This window comes from Grosmannia clavigera (genome assembly GCF_000143105.1).
Source record: "Grosmannia clavigera kw1407 unplaced genomic scaffold GCSC_156, whole genome shotgun sequence".
NCBI classification, from domain to species: domain Eukaryota; kingdom Fungi; phylum Ascomycota; class Sordariomycetes; order Ophiostomatales; family Ophiostomataceae; genus Leptographium; species Leptographium clavigerum.
Genome location: NW_014040784.1, coordinates 812,006 through 833,538, shown reverse-complemented (window position 1 = coordinate 833,538; position 21,533 = coordinate 812,006). Strand labels below are relative to the sequence as shown.

At 59.8% G+C, this 21,533-nt stretch overlaps 7 protein-coding genes across 7 annotated transcripts; 3 read left to right on the top strand and 4 right to left on the bottom strand.

The window, feature by feature from the left end:
- Positions 1 to 56: 56 nt before the first annotated feature.
- Positions 57 to 3,315, top strand: CMQ_2321 (acid phosphatase; the record flags this gene model as incomplete). The annotated part of the gene is made up of 4 exons (XM_014316279.1): positions 57 to 131; positions 183 to 345; positions 408 to 1,359; positions 1,548 to 3,315. The coding sequence occupies 4 exons, from the start codon at positions 57 to 59 to the stop codon at positions 3,313 to 3,315; spliced, it is 2,958 nt and encodes a 985-aa protein (XP_014171754.1).
- Positions 3,316 to 3,476: 161 nt separating this feature from the next.
- Positions 3,477 to 6,772, bottom strand: CMQ_2361 (lipid acyl hydrolase; the record flags this gene model as incomplete). The annotated part of the gene is made up of 3 exons (XM_014316319.1): positions 3,477 to 5,696; positions 5,754 to 6,019; positions 6,439 to 6,772. The coding sequence occupies 3 exons, from the start codon at positions 6,770 to 6,772 to the stop codon at positions 3,477 to 3,479; spliced, it is 2,820 nt and encodes a 939-aa protein (XP_014171794.1).
- Positions 6,773 to 7,080: 308 nt separating this feature from the next.
- CMQ_2480 (uncharacterized protein) lies at positions 7,081 to 7,590 on the top strand (the record flags this gene model as incomplete). Its single annotated transcript, XM_014316438.1, has 1 exon — positions 7,081 to 7,590. One exon carries the CDS (start codon positions 7,081 to 7,083, stop codon positions 7,588 to 7,590), a length of 510 nt encoding a protein of 169 aa, XP_014171913.1.
- Positions 7,591 to 8,023: 433 nt separating this feature from the next.
- Positions 8,024 to 10,187, bottom strand: CMQ_2350 (major facilitator superfamily transporter; the record flags this gene model as incomplete). The annotated part of the gene is made up of 4 exons (XM_014316308.1): positions 8,024 to 9,361; positions 9,415 to 9,704; positions 9,831 to 10,011; positions 10,104 to 10,187. 4 exons carry the CDS (start codon positions 10,185 to 10,187, stop codon positions 8,024 to 8,026), a joined length of 1,893 nt encoding a protein of 630 aa, XP_014171783.1.
- Positions 9,928 to 14,080, top strand: CMQ_2075 (oligopeptide transporter; the record flags this gene model as incomplete). Its single annotated transcript, XM_014316033.1, has 7 exons — positions 9,928 to 10,020; positions 11,340 to 12,608; positions 12,661 to 12,830; positions 12,937 to 13,684; positions 13,753 to 13,840; positions 13,890 to 13,966; positions 14,024 to 14,080. The coding sequence occupies 7 exons, from the start codon at positions 9,928 to 9,930 to the stop codon at positions 14,078 to 14,080; spliced, it is 2,502 nt and encodes an 833-aa protein (XP_014171508.1).
- A 512-nt stretch (positions 14,081 to 14,592) lies between these two features.
- Positions 14,593 to 17,889, bottom strand: CMQ_2195 (regulatory protein; the record flags this gene model as incomplete). Its single annotated transcript, XM_014316153.1, has 2 exons — positions 14,593 to 14,923; positions 14,987 to 17,889. The coding sequence occupies 2 exons, from the start codon at positions 17,887 to 17,889 to the stop codon at positions 14,593 to 14,595; spliced, it is 3,234 nt and encodes a 1,077-aa protein (XP_014171628.1).
- Positions 17,890 to 20,439: 2,550 nt separating this feature from the next.
- CMQ_2105 (mitochondrial peroxiredoxin prx1) lies at positions 20,440 to 21,174 on the bottom strand (the record flags this gene model as incomplete). Its single annotated transcript, XM_014316063.1, has 2 exons — positions 20,440 to 21,088; positions 21,152 to 21,174. 2 exons carry the CDS (start codon positions 21,172 to 21,174, stop codon positions 20,440 to 20,442), a joined length of 672 nt encoding a protein of 223 aa, XP_014171538.1.
- Positions 21,175 to 21,533: the final 359 nt, after the last annotated feature.

Here is a 21,533-nt window from a genome sequence, read left to right as displayed (position 1 = left end):
CATGTTTGTGGTTGGCTGTCGGCCGTCCTGCACACGCAACCGCAACTGTCGCGACGATGCAGCGCAAGCCAGTCTTCACGGCCATGGCCGTCTTTCTGTCGGCCGTCCAGGGCCTCAACATTCTCATCACGGTGAGCTGACACGACATACAAGGTCCGTGTCGGTCGTGCTGACCGCTGCAGAACGACGATGGCTTCGGCTCGGCCAACATCCGGGCCATGTACAAGGCCGTCAAGGACCTAGGCCACGACGCCTACATTGTGGCCTCCAGCAGCGACATGTCCGGTCAGGGCGGCCGCTCCGCCTACACGACCGAGGCCAATCTCACGGCCGACTCAGAGTGGGGTGTGTTCTGTTGTTGGTCGACTTCGAGGTCGTGGTGACGCCAGCTGCTGACCAGTGCACAGGGATCGTCAAGGCCGGCGCGCCATCGATCGGCCAGGACCCCAAAGACAGTCACATCTGGTACTACAATGGCACGCCGGCAGCACAGGTGTTCGTGGCGCTGGACCACGTGCTGCCGCTCTTTGGCAGCTTCAGCAAGCCGGACCTGGTGCTGGCGGGGCCCAACGTGGGCCTCAACCTGGGCCCGTTCCTGTACACGCTCTCGGGCACGATGGGGGCGACCTATGCGGCCGTGGATCGTGGCATTCCGGCTATCTCCTTCTCGGCTGCCTACAGCCGGCAGACGCCCTACTACTGGACCAACACGTCGACCCTGGCCGGGCTGCAGGACCCTGCTACGATTGCCGGCCGGCTGGCTGCCGCCCTGGCACAGGCCTTTATCGACAAGGCGGCTGGGGGGCGCATCCTGCCGGTGGGCTACGGCATCAACGTGAATCTGCCGTACATCACCAGCTTCAGCAACGACTCGTGCGTGAACCCGCCGTTTGTCCTGACACGCATGTCGGGCGGCGCCGACGTCGACAAGGCCGTGTACAACGCCACGACAGGCCTGTTTCACTACGGCGACCTGGACGAGGCTGGCTCGGGCGTCAATGCCTGCATCAACGGCGACTGCAGCCTGCCGGGCGAGACAGACGTTGTCAGCGGCCATGGGGCGTGCCAGGCGTCAGTCAGCGTCTTCACCGTCGACTACGACGCACCATACACTGCCAGCAGAAGCAATGCGACGATCGGCAATCCGTATGCGCTGGTGCCTGGCATAGTGCAGCTGCAGAACGCCAGCAGGCTGGTCGGCGGCCTGGGTGCCAATGCTACTGTCCGGGGTGTCAGCGGAAGCCCGAGCACGACTGTCGGGAGCTCGCCCAGGGCGTCGACGTCGGCCGTGATCAGCTCGGCCTCGGACATTCGGCTGTCGGTGGCCATGCTGCTGGGCTTCTTGGTAGCAGCACTGATGTAGGAATAGGCGGCAGATATGAATAGCAGAGGCATCAGGACAGATAGAACAACGTCTAGTCATTCGTCTATTGTATGCTCCTTGTCTTGTCTGCTCATAACACTGTATATGATGTAGAATCAAATGCTTAGTGATTCATGATGTGCCCACGTGACACTGGATCTTGCTTATCTTCCGCGTTAGCCAGGCACATGACGTCAAAGATGGCCGAGGCCCAGGGCAGCCAATCAGACAATTCCAGCCCCGCTTTAGCCAACTGTACGGATAAGCAACAAAAGGGAACGAGTATCCCCATCGCTGCGGATGCCGGCTGGAGCCCGTCCCGGCCCCATCCTGTTTCTGTTTCCTTCCACGGTGCGTACTCTCGCGTACCCGGAGCGCGTGTTGCCAGCGCAGTGCAGACGACGGACGACGAAGAGGGACGAACGAACGGTGGCACGGCAAAGCGGCGAAGTGGCAGATACGGCCCAGTCCAGATTTGGTCTTGGAGCCCAGATCGACTGTCGGTCGTTTGCGGACGGCCACCCGCGACGGCCATGCTGCCCGACCCGAGCCTGACGGTGACGCTGCCGAGCTTACACGACGGCACGGTGCTGGACTGCCGCGTGTACCTGCCACCGGCGACGCTTTTGAAGGCTCAGACAGTCGAGACGACCAAGTCGGTCGATGCGCGGTGGCGGGGCCACGCGGCCGTGGTAGCGCATCCGTACGCGCCGATGGGTGGCAGCTACAACGACGGGATCGTGCGCATGGTGGCTGACACGCTGCTGCAGCGGCCAGCACAGCCGTTTGTGGTGGCGACGTTCAACTTCCGGGGCGCCGGCCGACGGCCGAGCGGCCACACGTCGTGGACGGCACGCGCAGAGACGGGCGACTACATGACCGTCGCCGGGTTCCTGTACTACTTTGTGCACCATCTGGACCCGTACGGCGACGGCGGGCTGTCCGGGGGATCCACCCATCGGCCCCCCGTCTTCCTCTTTGCCGGCTACTCGTACGGGGCCATCGTGACCCGATTGCTGCCACCCATGGCTGACGTGCTCGCGCTGCTGGCTCGCCCCGATATTGACTCGCCGGCAGCCGAGGTCCGGCGACGGGCGGCACGCTGGGCCGCGATGCAGAACGCCGACTTTGCTGAGCATCGATCAGCCTTGGTGGCCGCAGCCGAACGGGGCGCCGACAGCCCACAGAAGAAGCTGGTGCGGAGAGCCCGCCTCAGCATGGGCATCCGCGTCGGTGGCAGTGAAGACAATAACAACAACAACAATAACAGCAACAACAACAACAGCAGCAGCAGCAACAGTCCACGGCGCTGCAGCCAAGAGGTCGCCCGGACCGTCAACACGGCCCTGATGGGAACCAGCAAGCTGCGGACACCAGCAGTTCCGGTGGCCAGAGGCAGTAACAGCAGCAGCAGACCGTCGGCCGAAGGGCCCGTCACAGCTGTGGCTGACATCCGGGAAGAAGGCGACCGAGACGAAGACGACGAGATCGACACGTCCAGACTGTCGGCATTGCCAAACCTGCCGGTATTTCGACCGTCATATCTGCTGGTATCGTTTCCAGCTGGCCTGGTCACCAGTCTGGCCACGGTCTTCACCTTTCCGCCGTCCGAGGGCCCGACTTTGCCGCCGTCCGAGGCCAAGCTGGCTGACCACCCGACGCTGGCCGTCTATGGCGACGCCGACCGGTTCGTCTCCATGCGTCATATGCACCACTGGACTGCGCGCATGACGACCGCGTCAACAACCACTGCCGGGAAGACACCCGGCTTTCGCGCGCTCGAGGTCGCCGCCGCCGGCCACTTCTGGTCCGAGGGCCGCTCGCTGTACGACTTGCGCGATGCTGTGAGCCGATTTGCCGACGAGCTGGTGGCTGGACCGCCGGCTGGAACGGATGGCGACGACGACGACAGAGAGAAGCGAAAGGGTGGTAATAGCACGAGTGTGGCATGAGACAAACGTTTGCAGAGACATGGTGACAGATGATACCCGTGAATGAAGACTGACACGTGATGATATGGTGACCATAGGATGACTGACACGTGATCGTTTCTGTGATGAATATCTCTAAGAATAAAAGAATAAATGCTGTACTTGACGTGATCTTACCGCCCTTATGAATCAACCTCGCTCTCGTCGTCGTCTTCCTCGTCGTCGTCTTCTTCGTCATCGGAGTCCTCGTCCTGCTTGTCCGTATTTGTTTCCGGACTGCTGCTGACATCACAGTACTGTCCGTCCCAGCTGTCGCCCATTGTCAGTGGTGTCAGCCCAGTGCCACCGTTGCCGATGTTGCCAAAGCCGTAGCTCCTGCGGGCAAGCGAAGCGCTCGGTGATGGCGTCTTGGACTGCATCGGCAGCTGCTGCAGACTGTTCTGCCGGAAGGGCGCCAGCCGGCCAGGTCGACTATCGTGGACGACTGTGCACATCCTCTCGCCGCCTCCGCTCAGTGACATGTCTACAATGCCACGTCGAACAGCTAGCGAGGGCCGTACTTCGTGTCGACTCGTCTGTACTTCGTCGAGGTCCGCATCTGACGACTCCCGTCTTCCGTCCTCGCTCAGAATCGTCTCGAGTTCGTGGCGGTTGCGTCGCCGACGAGCCAGCAGCTGGATGCTGCTCCCCGATCCTCGCCGTCGCTTCGGCAGCGGCAGCGCCACTGTAGATGTCGTCTGTTCGTCCGACTCCTCGACCACGTCGTCGTGCATCAGCGCCACGCCCGACTGACTCCTTCGCAGACCAAAAGCACGGCCTCTCTGATCTCCCTCGCTCCCTTCACTCCCACTTCCACTCACCTGCAGCTGGTGGCTCCCGGCAAAAAACCGCCGCAGATTCACCTGGCTGCTCCCAAAGGCAATGCGCTCCCGCAGCTGATACACCGCCCGGTCCAGCGCCAGCTCCACCGCACACGTCTGCTGGATTCGGCAGATGCTCGGCCACGTCGCCAGCTCGCCCACCCGACAGGCCTCCAGCATGAACTCGGCCGTCGGGTTGCGGATCAGGTGGCTGCCCCACGCAAGGCTCATGCGCGGCAGGATGTTGATGTCGGCCGTGTACTTTTGGCTCAGCATCTGCACCGCCATGCTCAGGCTGTCGCGGAAGACGCCGAGGTCGACCAGCGACTCTAGACAGTATATCGCCTCTGACTTGCCCAGCCAGCCGGCCGTGTGCAGCAGCCGGCCGACCGACGACCGCACCGGCGCATATGCCGACGCCACGTCTCGTCGTCGTCTCCCCTCCCGGTCCACCAGCAGGACAATGTGCGGGTTCGTCTGCGACACGATAAAGTGGTTGACGTTGAGCATCTCGCCCAGCCGCTCGACCGGCACGTCATTGTCCAGCGACCCGTCAATCCACAACTGCTCGGCCGGATCCCATGGCACGTGCTCGCCCGAGTCGCCGTCGCGCACCAGCAGAGGCCGAGGGTCAAACACACCCGGGATTGAGCACGATGCCACCACCGCCGACCATACCATCACGTCCGGTGCCGTCAGGTAGTTGAGCAGCGATGGCAGCTGTAGTCCTGGCCGCGATGACACCGTGATGTTGAGGATCCGCCGCGTCCGATTAAAGGCCTCCTGGAACGTCATGTCGCCCAGGATCCCGCGCATTACCCGCGACAGGTGTCGGCTGTCGTGCCACGTCCCAAATCGCAGCACCCGTCCAATATGCGTCAGCCATGAGTCCGGATGGTCTTTGTCTGTGAACACGGCCAGGTCGCCTTGTGCAAACGCGCTCAGCATCCCTGGCATCTCCTCGTCTGTCCGCGTGCACACCACTGCTGCCACAATCGACCCTGCCGAAGTCCCTGAGATGATCCGTGGCAGCAGTCGCCGCTCAAACAGCGCCTTGAGCACTCCAATGTGTGCCATCCCGTACACCGACCCGCCGCTCAGCACCAGCGCGCTGCGTCCGTAACTCGTTCGCGCCAGCAGCAGCTGCTCCAGCATCGCCCCGTGTGTCAGCCCTGCCGGAAGTCCGCCCTTGGCGCTGCGGCTGCGCTCTGCCACCGCCTCCACCAGCGCCACCGATGCTTGCACGTATCGCTCCACCAGCTGCTTTGTCCCCGTGTTTGCCTGTCGGTACAGCCCCCCGCTGCTGATCCCTCCCACATTGCGCGAGAGCGCCGTCCGCACCAAGTGCAGCATCTGCCGCATGTCCCCCGATGCCAGCGCCGTCTCCAGCTCCTGCAGCCGTGCTGCCACCACCTGCGGGTTGTACAGCTCCTCGCTGTCGCTGCTAATGTCGCTGTCGTTGTCGCGTCTTTTCCACGCGTCGTGCTGCTCCAGCTTGTCCAGTTGCCGTGCTGCTGCCTCCCACTCCTCGTACGTCTCAGCCTACCATCAAGTCAGCAGAGATTATCTTTCTTCATGGCGGGAAACATCCACACTCACACTCTCTATGCGTTGCTGGAGAAGCTGCCGCTGCTCATTCTTCAGCTGAAGCAGCCGCCGTTCTGCCCTGCTTTGAGCATGGCCAAACGGTAGCATGCCGGACAGTTGGCTGGCAACAGAAGAAAGCCGCTCGCCGAAGCCCGCTGGTGGTACCGACAAGTGAGAATCTCTCTGATCCGGCCGCTGGACTCCCTTGGAAGCCCCATGTCTGCCCTCAGTGGGCGGCAAAAGCACGTCGTCCATCGGGAGAGAGAGGGTGAATGGGTCTGCACGTATGTGAACGTCTGTTTCTGTCGCTTGTCTGAATCGTAACGTAGATGAGGTCGATGAAGAGGAAGGGCGACGTCATGGATCTAAAAAGGAAAGGCCATACGTCCCGGACCCATTGTGACTGCTGACCTGTCTCACCCAAGTGTTGAGAGAGTGCGGGGTGGCCAAAACGACTAAGCGCACGTGTCTGCGTGCTGGGCATTCCGACAAAGAGGGAAAAATAGGCTGTACGGGGGATCTCGTAAGATACATAGTAGATGTAGGGGCCATCGTGACCAGCTTCCCCGTACTTTACCCCGGACTCGCTCTGGCTTACACGGCCACAGGTGGCGGTGCACTGTGGCATGTGACGAACCGAGATTTGTGCATGTGATCACAACTGTGTGGCGGCTCACCGGAACTCCTGACCACTCACCGCTCACACCGCTCGCCACCGTGACAGGCCTGCGGGCACGGCCCTCGAACGGCGGGCCTCGCACGCACCCGGTCGCTGCAAGAAGGCTGGCCATGCTGTTGGGCAGAGTGGACGCCAGGGGCATCGCAGACGTGCATAACCGTGAATAGCTTACCAGGGAGTCCACAAAAACCTGTGCAGATGCGATTTCCCCGAACGAACGCCGACTCCGATTCGCAATGTTGTTGGGGCAGAGCCGCGTTTGTGGGCTGTTGTCGCGTCGTCCTCGCTCCGCCTTGCCGGATGTCGAGTTGTCGAGCCGTCGGTCAAAGGTGCATCGCCACGAAACAAACATTTTGTGTTTTATGGACTTGTGCTTCTTCGCTGCGCAATTGGTGTGATCCGTCAAGTACTGAGCGATCAGCCGGTCGCTCCTGCCTCCTCTGAAATTGCAGCGGTCTGACAACGTCCTTGTCAACAGACGCACGTTACATTTCGCCGAGACCAGAAAAGCACACACAAAAATTAAAAACAAGAAAAACTACTTAACAGCTCTCGGACGTCTTGCACGACCAGACACATCTTGGTCTTACCACACCCCTACTTCTCTCTTTGTTCTCCCGGGCTGCCTGCGCTCATTTCATCCTCGACCACCCTTATTCAATGGACTTCACCATGAGAGGCTGCGAGAGGATGGGGAACCCTGTGTATCCCTGCTGCCAGACCAAAAAGCACCGCGATTCCACCCGGCGGCGTCGAAGTGCCAATGCCGACATTCTCGAGAGCGTCGGGCTGCCCACGACCGGGTCGTTCCACGACATGAAGAGCCTGCACGGGAATACACTCTACCAAGTCACCCACCGGCGAGACCGGCTCTGCGGGCTCAGGACCGCTGTCAAGAGCATGGCCAAGGCAGCCAAGGCAGCAGTGACCCGGTCAAGAGCAATGGCCAGGAAAACGGCAAAACTGGACACGCCTGCCCGGAGACGATACATGTCTTGGACCAAGGACGGCCTCCGACATCGCGGCTTGTCGATGCATTCTTCGGCGTCCAGCGAGACACACGATCAGGGGCTGCCAAAAATGCGAGGTGGGTACTCGCATTCCTCAGATCTCGCGGAGACAATGGAGAACGAACTGCAGGTCGAACGCGCCGGGACTCATGCAGACTAGACTGGCAGCTGGAGCAGAACACGATGATGTTGCCTGGCCAATGGATGCGACGGCGGAGCTGTCGAATGGGGTGCTGATGCTTTTAATATGGGGCACGAGAAAGGGGAGACGAACGGACGAAGACGATTGACAAGGGAGTATATGACTATGACTGATGAGACCTGGTTTGTGGGGCATGATATCAGGGGCTGTCTTGCGACGAATTGAGCTGACTGCTGCATGTTACGATCGCGTTTGGGCTTCTGCGAGCGACTTCTGAATTAATAAAACAAGATACCAAGGACATGGAGGCCGTGAGAGGTGAGAAGCAGCGATGGCAGCGGCGGCAATGAGAAAGATGCAGTGTTTGGAGAGGAACACGGGTCGATATGAAAAGTGGAGACATTCCAATGCAGATGAAGGTCCACAGAAGATGACGTTAGATTAAGAGGGTCTAGAGGTCTAGAGGTCTAGAGGGTCTGATTGCCTGCAACCGACTGGATGAAGCGACTTTGGCAGCTTCCTCGGCCTCCCTCTCCTTCTTCTCTTTCTTTTCCCTGCGCCATTTCGGCCCCTTGAGGATGACGATCCACCAGCAGACGCTCATGACGGCCCAGAGCAGGGCAATTAGGGTGGTAGTCCAGCCACGGCCGAGGCTGTCGAGCATGGGATTGACGGTAGCGACGCCGGCGGCACCGAGCAGACAGCGGACAAACTGATGAGCAGCCGTGGCAGCGGCCGGGCTGCGGGGGTTGATGTCGACGATGAGAGCGGTGAGGGGCTGGAAGGCGGCCGAGAGGAGAACGCCTACGATGAAGAGCAGTACGAGGACGGCGGCCAGCGGCGGGTGTCTGAGGTTCATGACCCACCCGTAGGGGATGATGACGGCACAGAGGCCGTAGACGACGACGAGAGACAGCTGCAGGCGGGCCAGTTCGACGGGGATATTGTCGATGCTGAGCTGGCGGTCATCAGCGAAGGAGTCGACGCCAGCAGCGCGGGCATGGCGCCGAAAGTTGGCGTCCATGAGGCGGCCGATGAATGGCCGACAGAGCATGGGGCCGAGGCCGAGCGGCAGATAGCAGAGGCCGACCTGGATGGAGTTGTAGTGATACGTGGCGGCGAGCTGGCGGGGCAGACCGGTGAGGATGACGTAGTAGCCGGCGTAGAGCAGGCCGCTGTAGAAGAGCGTCAGGAGAGACTCGCGGTCGAGTAGGATCGGGATCGTCGACAGCAGACCGGGACGCTTCTTGTGGGCGAGGCTGGCGATGGTGGGTGTGGGTTCTTGCTTAGTCATCATGCTTCGTTTGCGGCGGTGATCCCGCAGCACAACAAGCAGGGGCCGGTTCCAGGGCTGCGGCGGCACGGCGCCATTGCCGACGACGTTGCGACAGGTCTCAGGCATGCAGGTCAAGATGGCCAGCAGCAGGACGCCGCCGAGCACGGCCAGGAACCAGAAGATGGCGCGCCAGCCGAGAAAATGGTCGAGCAGACCACCGATCAGCGGGCCCAGAGCCGGGCCCATGGAGCTGCCCAGCGCGGCCAGGCCGATGTAGCGGCCGCGCTGCTGGCGCGTGGCGACATCGGCGACCGTGGCACTCGACAGCGCGACCGTGCCGCTGCTGCCGGCGCTCTGCAGGGCGCGCAGCACCAGGAGGGCGGCGTAGTCGGTCTGGCGAGCAAGGCCGATGTTGGCGGCGATGAAGAGGCCGAAGCAGAGCATGTAGGCCGGGCGACGGCCAACACGGTCCGAGAAGCCGCCGGTGAGCGTGGGAGCAACACCCTGGAGGATCTACAGGCAGTCAGTGAGAGAGAGAAAGAGAGAAAGAAAGAGGACAAAATCACCATATACGTCGTGATGCTCAGACTGATCTTGGTCAGGGACACGTGCAGGTCGGCGGCAATCGTCTGCATGGCCGGGTAGTAAATGCTGGACGAGACCGGCGACGTGAAAGCTGCCAGAGAGGCCATGTACACGCAGGCGGCCCGCTGCCACGGCGGAAAGACTGAATGAGGCGACGGCTCGACGTTTTCTCGCGCTTCTGCAGCTTCGGTCGTTGGGCCTTCTCGAGCCGACACAGGCTCTGCAGCCGCGCCCTTTTCCATCAACGAGTCATCTCCGGCCATGGCAAGCCCTGCAAATCTATCCATTCACTGGAACACGCGCGAGATGAAGCCAAGAACACATGTTTTCATATAGGCCGTCGTTTGTTTTTAGTCCGGCGTCTCGGTGCCGAATCGGCAACCCTTTTCGGACTTACAACTCCGGTGCAGACTCTTATAAGACTCATCCGGGTCAGCTCCTCCATTCGTGCCGGTCGACATCTTGCATCCTGCATCCGGAGCCCATACGCACATATGCCTGCCATGACCAGTACAGCCCTCTTCGTGCTCGATCTGCAAAACGGCATCCTGGCCCACTTCCCTGACACGACGGCCTATCTGGAGCGTGTCGCGGCCACGATCGCGGCTGCAAGCGCGGCCACCCGGAGGTGTCGAGCCGCAATCGCGCGTTCGGCCGCGTGGCCGCCTACAACGGTTTCGTCGAGGGCGACGACGCCGTGCTGCGCGGACTTGACGTCACCACGGCTGACAGCTGGCTGGGCGAGATACGACATGCTTCGTAGGGAACAGTTTGCTGCGCCACGAATCACGTGACCGAAAAGCCACCTCCTTTCTAGTCAGTGAGAGCAGAACTCCGTACATACGGAGTACTCCGTACAGCCTGCTAAGATAAGTGACGAGACGACCAATGCGAATTAGCAATCATTACGATGTGCTCCATACTTGGTGCACCATCCGCGTGTCTGCAACGGGAAGCTGGCTGCCTGGTGGGGCATGCGGCATGCTTCCTTCGTAACAAGCTTTCTGTCCCCTCGCCAAGGAACGCCAGAATGCCAAGAGCCCGCGGCCCGCGGAGGTTTTTGGCGATGCCTCTTGGCAGCCTGTCATCACGATGGCCTGGACGGAGCTGTTGCGTGCTGCGATGCTGCGATGCTGAGTGCCTTTCTTTGTAAATCATGACCTTTCTTTGACTGGACCCTGGACACCTCGGCTAGAGCGAATGCTCGCTGTTGCCCGAAACCAGAAGGTCGTAGAGAAGGACACCCAAACCGGACGGCAGGACGGTAGCTGCAACCGCCCCAATCGCAAGATGCTGACGCTCCACTCGGTCCTGGCCCATCGCATAGAGATTGCCGCGCAGTTCAGGTAGAGAAAGGAAAGTGTAAAAAGAGGAGGGGAAAAAGGGAAAAGCCCGCGGCGAGTCCGACAAGTGGCCGAGAAAGGGAAGTGCGACAACGTCCGTCAAGACAACCTTCTTCTTTGTCCACGACGGCATATGACCGTCCATGGTACTCGTACGCCTCTGCGGTCGCACATAGAGACACTCCGTCGTTCCCAGGGACGACTTCGCAACGCCAGATTGGCTTGTTTTGCCGCTCAATGCAACGGTCCGTGCTGTTATCTGGCCCTGAACTGCCTGATAGACCGAATCCTGCTGGGGACGGCCGGTCCACCTTCCTGTACAGGGTAGCAGGGCTGTGCAGTCGTCCGGCTATACTGGCCAGACACCGGACGTGATCGGCAGCTTCGCCGCCGTCTGCAGCCACGTCGTGTCCTTATCTCTCCTCTGACAGGACTGCTGCTTCTTCCGGCCTAGGCGAGCGTGACAGGCGTGTGCTGGCCGTGTGTGCGTATGTCAGACGCCGTACTCGTATATATACGCGCTCCTGTCGTGTGGCAGCACCAGCCGTCTGTCGTGGCCGTAGTTCTTCGCGCTGCAGAAGACGACAGACACGATGCCAGCCGATAGCGAGAAGACGGACAGCAAGACGGCGTCGCCGCACTTTGTCGACGTGGACGGCAGCTCGCTCGAGCCCGAGGTCGGCGATGTGGTGACCACGACGATCCACGGCGGCGTCAAGACGACGGCCCGCGGCAACGACGGCTACCTGGACGCCGAGGTGGGCGACGTGCTGCCGGCAACGGCAGACGCCGCCGTCTCGACACCGCTGCAGCTCGTCACCAAGACGCTCGACTGCACCGACGACCCGAGCGAGAGCCCGTACACGTTCCGGGCCTTTGTGCTCGGACTCGGCCTGGCTGCCTTTGGTGCCGTCATCGCCGAGATCTTTTACTTCAAGCCGCAGACGGTGACGGTCAACGCCATCTTCCTCGTCATCCTGGCATACTGCTTCGGCGAGCTGACGACGTTTATCCCGCGCTGGGGCCCGGTCGGCCGCTTCCTCAACCCTGGCCCGTTCAACCAGAAGGAGCATGTGTTCATCGTCATCATGGCCAACTCGGCCTCGGTCTCGGCTCTCGGCACCGAACAGCTGGCCGTCCAGACGCTGTGGTACAACGAGGAGCCCAACGCGGCCTCGGCCATCTTCATGCTGCTGTCGTCCCAGTGCATCGGCTACGGCATCATCGGTCTGATGCGCAACATCTTCATCTACCCGACCAAGTTTGTCTGGCCGCTGTCGCTGCCGCTGGCCACTACCTTCCAGTCCATGCACCTCGACAAGGCCCTCGCCCGCAAGCGCCTCAAGGTCTTCTGGGCCGTCTGCATCTTCGTCATGATCTGGGAAATCGTGCCCGAGTACATCTTTCCCCTGACAACCGGCATCTCCATCTTCTGTCTGGCCAACCAGCACTCCGAGCTCTTCACCTACCTCTTTGGCGGCTCCAACGGCGACGAGGGCATGGGCTTCCTCAGCTGGTGCATGGACTGGCAGTATGTCGGCACCAGCCAGTTTGTCTTGCCGCTCAACACCCTGCTCAACCAGCTGGTCGGCTACCTGCTCTGCGTCACCCTCACCATCGCCGCGTACTACGGCAATGTCTGGAACGCCAAGAACTTCCCCTTCCTCGCCCAGGACCTCTTCATCGCCAACGGCACCGACACCTACAACCAGAGTGCCATCCTCGGTGCCCACAACAAGGTCGACCAGGCCAAACTGGCCGAGTACGGACTTCCGTGGTTTGCCACTAGCAACGCCCTCTCTTTGCTGACCATGAACATGGGCGTCACGGCTGTAAGTCGCACCCACCCCCTCTCGCGCGCACCCACACTGACTGACAAAATAGGGCGTCGTCCACATCTTCCTCTGGAACTGGTCCGACGTCGGCTTCATCTTTGACGTCTTCCGCCCGTCCGAGCTAAAGAAGAGATTCGACTATATCAAGTCTGGAGCCATGCTGCGCTTCTGGAAGGACGACGGCAGCTATCCTCCGGAGACATATCCGGGAACCGAGGGGTAAGTAAGAGAAGAGACACAAGAAGAACAAACAAAACAAAAAAACGAGCGCAGCGAAAGAAAAAAAAAAGAAAAAAAGAAAGAAAGAAAGATGCTAACATCACAGCGACCCGCACTTCACGCTCATGCGGGCCTACAAGGAGGCGCCGACCTGGTGGTATCATGTGGTGCTCGTGCTCGCCATCGTCATCGGCATGATCTGCTGCTACCAGCAGAAGACAGAGCTGCCGTGGTGGGCCTTCCTCATTGCCGTGCTGCTGTCGTGGTTCCTGTCCATCTTTTATGCGGCCATCTACGGCATCACCGGCTTCTACTACCAGCCGACGACGGCGGTGCAGATGATTGGCGGCTACCTCCGGCCAGGCTACCCGGTGGCCAACATGATGTTCACGCTGTACGGCTCCAACGGACTGGTCCAGGCCTTGTTGATGCTCGGTGACCTCAAGCTGGCCCACTACACCAAGCTGCCGCCGCGGGCTACCTTCCTCTCCCAGATGCTCGGCTCCATCCTCGGCGCCATCCTCAACTGGGTCATGATGAACGACATCGTCAAGGAGCACCGCGAAGTACTGCTCTCGGTCGAGGGCACGAACCTGTGGTCCGGCCAGAACGTGCAGACGTACAACGCCCAGGCCGTCGCCTGGGGCGGCGCCGGCGACAAGATCTTTGGCCGCCACGGCGAGTACTGGTATGTGCCCATGGGCCTGCTGTTCGGCCTCTTCGTGCCGCTGCCCTTTTACCTGGTCCACCGCTTCTTCCCGAAGCTGCACCTCAACCAGGTGAACACGTACATCATCTGCACCTGGCTCGGCTGGTTGTCCGTCGGCATCAACAGCTCTTTGCTGCCATATTTTGTGAGTAGAGAGGAAGAAAGAAAAAAAGAGGAAAAGGAAAATCGAAACAAACCATACTAACTTCTCAGGTCTTCGGCTTCTTTGCCCAGTTCTACCTTCGTCGCTACCACCCCATGCTCTTCACCAAGTGGAACATCATCATCTCGGCTGCCATCGGTAAGTCTCCCTTTGCAACCACCTCCGAGACCAAGACTGACACTTCCAGCTGGTGGCTGCGCCATCATCATCTTCATCCTGACCTTCGCCGTCGAAGGCGGCTCTGGAACGGCTCATAACTTCCCGGTAAGTCTCCGAAACATACTTTCTTCACTCCAACATCAAACTGACTTCGGCGTCTAGCAATGGTGGGGAAACAACATGGAAGGCAACGTCGACCATTGCAAGTACATGAACTAGATAGACAGTTGGGTCGGCACGTGATGCTTTGGCGTGGATAGGAATCAGACTGTAATAAACACTGTTAAAAGTGGGCTGGTCGTCTTATATGTAGTCCTGGCTTCGGCGAGATTATCCGCCGTCTGACACGGAAATACTCGATGTTTCGTATCCATACAGTCCGAGTCTGCACGTGCATTGGTAACTGATAACTTGTAGGGCCAACGTAGCGCTTGAGCGATGGATCCTGCTTCTTGCTCACCTGCTCGCCTTCTCCAGCTCAACAACCACTTTTGAGATGTCTCTGCACAGGTCAGAACATCCCCCCCACTCAACTCGTTCAGATGCCAAAATTGTAATTTATGTGCGGATATATATGCAGTATAGATGCAGTCGTATGCCGGTTCGTATAAGCAGAAGCAAATGTGGATTAAAAGGACACACGCAGACAGCTTAAAGTCCAAATAACCGCCAACCCAAAAGAAGATCTATAGATGCTCATTCAAAAGGCCCATCCAGCCGCTTGTCTGGACTCACGCTCCTCCACTGGCAATACCAAGGCCCACCCGAGAGTTGCTTGCCACCATTGTGTTGGTGCCCGTCCGTTCCCGAAGCCGGCGGCCTTCCATCAAGCCCTTGAGGCCGCGCTTCTGCAGCCCAATCACGCTGCTCAGCTCGCCGCCCCATACCTCGCGCTGCCCGCGCTCACTGTTGTCTCCCAGCTCGGAGCTCCACTCCGAGCCTGACATGCTTGTCGTCGCGCTCAGGTCTTCGCTCGCCGGCTGTCCGCCACTCGACGAGCCCGCCACCGATGTGTTGATCCGCAGCCCTGCTGCACGGCCAGACTGCCCGCCCACGTCGGGGCTGCCCGACCGTTGCGGCTGCTGCTGCTGCTGCTGCTGGTCTTGCAGCGACTGCAGAATCGACGATGCGTCCGAAGGCGACATGCCCGTCGGATCTATCGAGTTCAGCGCGTCCAGTCCGCTCGGTAGGAAGAAGTTGGGGTTCAGCGTCCCGTCGATGCCGCGGCCACCACCCGCCGCCATGGCCGTCGCATTGAACACCGCCGCCGCGTTCCGGCTGTCCAGGAGCGCGTGCAGCCGCTCAACCACCGCCTCCAACAGCCCGTCAATGCGGTATGGCCGTGCGATCTGCAGCAGCGAGCACAGAATCTGTGGAGTGCACAACGGGCTTGTCGGTGCCGGCAGGGAGCTCGTGTAGAGGAAGTGCAGCAGCGCCTGCACCGTCAGGAACGTGTGTGGTAGGTACAGACACCGCGGTCGGCTGTTGGGCGGCAGCGTCCGTGGCGTCGGCGCCGTGTTGATCGTGGCAGGGTCGATGGGCGACGAGAATGGCCCGCCAATCCCTGACCCGCCCGAGAGGCTGGTCCCTGGCGTGCTGGGCGTTCTGCCAACTGAGCTTCCGGACCCCGTCATGCCTGACCCCATCGACATCGTGCTCTCCATCGTGTTGCGGCTCGACGGCGTGATCGTAATGCTCGAGTTGCGCAGCGTCGACATGGGCATCGTCCGCATCCCGTTTAAGTCTGAGCCATCCTGCGTTGAGGTGCCCTCTCGCAGCAGCTGCACAAAGTATGGTCCCCACCGGCGCGCCACAATTCGGCTGTTGACCGGAATCCGCTCCCCGCCAATGCACAGAATGTCCATGTCCGACAGCTCCCGCATCGCCAGCGCCTTCTCACCCAGGTCTTCCGCTGCCCGCGAGTGGAACCGGCCACCGCCCGTCGAGCCCGCCTTGCGGGACACGCTCAGACTGGGACTGGTGTACGGGCTGCTCGCAGACACGAACCCAGACATCGGCGTCGTCTTGCGCGGGTTGTCGTAGAACCCAAACGCCTCTAGCTCCACCATGCACACGTTGGTGAAGTTGATCCGCCGGTGGTTGTAGTCGTCTACAAGACTGCGCTTTCGGTTGCCCAAGATCACAAACGTGTTCCGCCGGTTCCACAACACGCCGCGGTTCCAGCTGCCCTGGCTGAACACGCTGCCGCCCGCATCGATGCGCGACCAAGTCAGATTGCGCAGGTCCAAAGCCCACAGAGCATACTCCTGCTTCGAACTCGTCAGATACGTCCCGCTCACGACGAAGTGCGTGTCGATCACGCCGCCGTTGGGGAACCGCAACCCAGGAGGGGTGTAGTTGCCCGCCATCGGCTTCTCCGTGAGAGTGCCGTCCGGCGATCGAATCTGCAGCTCCAGCTTGACGTCCAAAAAGTTGTAGTTGGAGTAGATCAGCATCGATGCCCCGGGCTCCCTTGCCTCCTGGCTGATGCCACCCGTCTCCGGGCGAATGTGCGCCGTGCTGGGAGCCCCAGCTCTGCCGATCCGCGCTGTGACCGCTGGTGGTAGTGGCGCTACAACACTGCGGTAGGCACCACAGCTCTTGCCGAGCGGCTCTGTGGACGTCCACTTGAGGCTCCGTAGGTTGAATACACTAATCTGCTCAATGTAGTGGTTACCTCCGTCCTGACCGCCCACGACGATCATCTCTGCACCGCCCGTGCCGTCAATGTTGACGCCGAGACGGCCTTCGTTCGTCCCGCTGGACGGGTTGTGCTGCAGTGCCGAGAGCGGTGCTCGATGAGAGCTGAACGTGGCAGAAGAGGGGAGAATGCAGGCGCAGTGGGCGTATCGGCCTTGTGGCGGCTCCACGGCCTTGACGTAGGCCCACTTCTTCGTAGGCACATCGTAAATGTGTATATCCGACATAACGTTCATATCCTGCTGCTGGTCCTGCGGCGACATGCCGTTGGCACTTTGCTGTGGCGACATGCCGCCGTAGCAGACCATCTTCGTGTCTCCTAATGCACACATCGAGTGGAAATACCGGGCCGGTGGTACATCGCCTGTAGCGTCAATCTTTGTCCAGTGGCGGCGGATCAGGTCAAGCTCATAGAGGTCTGCCGTCAGCGATGCCGGCCGACTACGTGACAATATCCTTCCACCGAACACATAGAGCTTGTCACCCAGGATGGTAGTGGTCGCGCCCACCAGCGCGTGCGGCTCTCTGCCTGTCGTTCTGTGGACATTGCACATCAGGCCTGACAGGTGGGCAGAGGACGCAGCACTCGGCGTCGCTGCAGCCGCGTTTCCTGCACCGGAGCCGTTAGTATTCGGCGTGTTTCGTGACGACTGTTGAGAGGCTTGTGGCGAGAGAGACGCCGACTGCGGAGCGTTGTTCTTGGGGGTGAGGTTGTCCCGTCCATCTTCGGACATGTGGTTATGGCCATTGCTCTGGTTCATATCGGGACCGGCGCTGGCAATGTGAGGTGTCACGTTTGTGCTGCCGCTATTCGTCACGTAGAGGTATCCTTGCTCGATGGACGAGCTGGTGTCCATCGTGCTCGTTCGACTATCCATGTATGTAGGTGGCACGAGGTGGGGAAGAGAGTCGAAGCTGCGGACCAGAGACACAAAGCGCTCCTGGGACGCGATGGGGGTGAGTGGACCGTTCGGAGACCGGTCAGTTGGAGTATCAGGTAATGGCTTCTCGAGACTATTCTGCAGGCTCAGATCGCGAGCATGCTGTTGTTTCTGAGAAGCTAGGCGTCGCCTGCTATGTGATCTCGATAGGATGGGCGAGTAAGGCTTGACGACAATTTCCGGCTCGGGAGTGTGTCTGCGTGACTGGGAGGCCTGTCTTTTAAGCTTGGCAAGATCGTCTCGGCTGGGGGTGATCTTCTTGAAGCCACGGTAGACGCCAGATAAGATATCGGAGGTGGTCTTGTGTCGAGTCGACTCGTCGATTTCAAAGTCTGAGAGCTGCGGGCTGTCTCCAGTTGATTCGTAGGGGTCTGCAGTATGGTCCATTGCGGTTAGTCGACCGACCCCAACGGGCTGCCCCTCGACCGTGACTGGTCAGACGTGGATGGCTGCGGGAGGGTACGTGTGGCTGGCAAGAGAGGCTGTGGAGGTGTCTGTCAAGACAAAAAAGAGAAGCGATGGCCGACGTGCGGAAAGAGCGGATAGGGGAGAAAAGAAGAAGAGCAGCTAGAGGCTGGGCAGGGGATAACATGAGCAAGAAAAAGCGGGCAAGCTAGCTACCATGAAAGGAAATCATGTAGATCCTGCAACATGTTTGAGCAGACGCAGATACTGATACAGAAAGGCTGGCCAGACAGGTATGAAAGGACGATTTTGGAAGCAGAAGGGTGGCAGTGGAAACCGGAGTGAGAACCGAGTGCGTGGAAGAGCGGATGTAATCCACATGCCGTCCCAGATGGCTCTCGGCACAGCAGGGGGGAGAACGTGGAATGGCGAGAAAGATGACAGCACGACCGATGACAAAGGGGGCCAGGGAGAGGGCAGATACGGGAGCAGATTAGGGGGGGGGGGGGGGGGTTGACGTACCAAGACGACGAGGATTCCCTACAATGTTGCAGTGGATAATTTAGACCCGTCTGTTCAGTCGGGGATCTGCCGCAAATGTGGAACGGGAACAGGAACAGAACAGGAACAGGAACAGGAACTGGAGCAGAAGAGGAGAGGTAGGGGCAGGGACGGCCTGTAGCCTGTAGCCTGTAGCTTTGACAAGTGGCGGGAGGGAAGACGGAGAGGATGACGGATCGAGGCAGTGCCGCGATGGTCCACGAAGGGCGTGGCCTGCACGTCGTATCTTATTCGTGTGTCCGTGGGTTGTGGTAGCTGTGGTGGCTGTGGTGTCGCTTGGCCGTCCGACGAGCTGCTGGCTGCTGTTCGTCCGCTGTACGGCGTATGCGACGCGTCTGGTTGTGCGCAAGCAGGAGAGCCGACGAGAATGAGTCTAGCATCCAAAAATACTCTGTCCGTACTTGTGCTCGTTTTCTACCCTCTTTAGTCAGGTCAGTCAGCTGGGCCAAGCGGAGCGTCTGCAGTGTTGTGACGGAGTTGTGACGAGCGTACAGAGATATACCTGTTTTGAGCGAGTGAGCGAGGAAAAGAGGGCGGTGTCGTCCGAGGTGGAGAAGCAGACGGTCAAGGTGGAAAGGGGGTGAGGGACGTTGCGCTGGGCGTGTTGAGGCGGCGACGGAAAAAAAGACTTCTTCTACGTTGTTGGCAATCGATCATAGCCAAAGTGGGGTTGGGGCAGAGAGAAAAAGGGGAAGCAGAGGGAAAGAACGTTCACGGGATTGCGGTTCTGTGGAGACGCTTGGGCCGCCTGTTCACGGCGCGTCCTGATTGGAGAACGTTTCGACCGAAGCGCAGGAACAACTGGGGCCAGAAACGGCAAGGTGGGGAAAGGGTGTTTGTGCGCTGCAAACAACTTCCCACCGTATCTTACGATCGGCCTGCACTGCCCCTTACTCCGTATTCCAGACGAGTGCCATTGTCGCTTCTGGACAGCAGAAACAGAACCGTACTTTGCGACAGCTGGTACATAGTAGCCGGTAGACGGTCGTTTCAAATTCCGAGTTGCTGCGTCGTGCTCTGCAGGTGCCATGCATTCTAGCCGACCCTTGCAAGTCGAGTAGCCTTATTTATCCGATGGAACGTGTCGGCGCATTCTAGTGCGGTTCTGGCTCGGACGAGCTGCTATAGTACTATGTATCTTACATGCCGTACGATGGCCGGCACTGCTCACAGAGAACGCCGAGGTGCAGCCTGTCGCATCGCCAGAACGTGGCAGTGGAGACGCTGCTCAAAGCCGATTCGTGTGCTCCTTTGAGCCCATGGCCGAGCGAACGATTTCTTACATACAGAGCATGCAGTACTCCGTACGGAGTGCATAGTAGAGGATACAGAGGATACAGTATTCAGATGGCCAAATGGGCTCCGCTCTCATCCCTGCCAGTGTTTCCCAGGCGGCCCATGCTCCTAATCTCCCCCCTCCCCATGCTACCACCCCATGCCGTCGTCTCGATTCTGAGCTTCCATCACAGCAGTCTTCTCTGTGCCGTCGATGCGCTATCCGGCTGTCTTCCACCATGTCTCGCCCAAGGGTGCGAGCTGAGAATCGAGCCGAGATTCCTGACCAAGATTCCTGACCAAGATTTCTGACCAAGATTCCTGGCCGACATCCACTGTGGTCCACTGTTTGCATCACGTCACCGTTTACTGGCAGACGAAGTCGTGGCCGCTGACGACAGGTCTGGGGGCCTAAGCCCGAGCGTTCAAGCCCCGGGCTCCTGGGCGGCTCCAACAGCCTATCGCCAATCGCATCGGCCGCCTGCTGCATAGCCCGGACGTGTCTCTCGCTGCCGTCCTCGGGTCAGGAACTGGCCAGCACCGGCCTCATCGCCACGTACTTGGACACGACGTAGGCACGTGGAAGGTACAAGCGCTTTCCACACATCTTCACATTGGTATCATATTCTTTTTATCCTGCCTATCTGCAAAGCTATCCTGAACTCTCCCAGCCAGAGGCCCCCGAACCGACTGCAATCAGGCCTTGGGCAGGGTGGTGAAGCGCAGGTACGGCTTCACGACGCGGACGTCGGGGAAGATCTTCTTGGCGTCCTCAGTCTTGATGCTCGGGTGGACGATGACGTCGTCGCCTGGAACCCAGTTGATGGGCGTGGTCACCTTGTTCTTGTCGCCCGTCTGGAGCGAGTCGACGATGCGCAGGACCTCGGCCGAGTTGCGACCGGTCGACGCCGGGTACGACAGGATGGTGCGGATGACCTTCTTGGGGTCAATGATGAAGACGGAGCGGATGGTAAAAGCGATGCCCTTGGCGTCGACGTTGGTGGTGTCCTGGTAGTCGAGCATGTCGTAGAGGTACGCGACCTTGCGCTCCTTGTCGGCGATGATGGGGAAGCCGACGAGCGAGCCGGTGACCTCGTCAATGTCCTTGATCCAGTCCTCGTGGCTGCCGAGCGTGTTGGCCGAGAGGCCGATCAGCTTGACGCCGCGCTTGGTGAACTCGGGCTGCAGCCGGGCAAACTCGCCCAGCTCTGTCGTGCACACCGGCGTGAAGTCCTCGGGGTGCGAGAACAGCACCACCCACTCGTCGCCGATGAACTCGTGGAAGTCGATTGGGCCCTGGGTCGTGTCGGCCTTGAAGTTGGGAGCAGTGCTGCCCAGGCGCAGTCTAGATGGGAGTCAGCAGGTTCTTTTGTCCCTCCTTTCTCCATCTCTTTCCATTGAAACTTACGGCGTAGCTCTCTCGGCGGCCATTGTGTCGTTGTAGGTATGGATCGAGTCTATGAGGATGTATGTGGAAAGACGAACAGGATGGAGGGGCAAAATGAAGGAGGAAGAATGAGAAACAAGGCCGGATGATGCGATGGGCAGCGGGCGCCTTTCGCTTAAATAGGGTACCTCTCTTCCCTGAAGTGGCGCACCAACGTAAGATACCGCTGTCGGACCTACATAGTACACCTTGCTAGGAATACTGCGAACTTCTTGACTAATCGATCACGTCTTCGCCGACCCTTGTTGGTCTAGACTGCCTAGCTATGCTACTCAGCATACTAGGCAGCACGTGGGACAGTAAGATGCATGTAGTAGCTTCGCACTTCTCTCTTCTGTTCCTT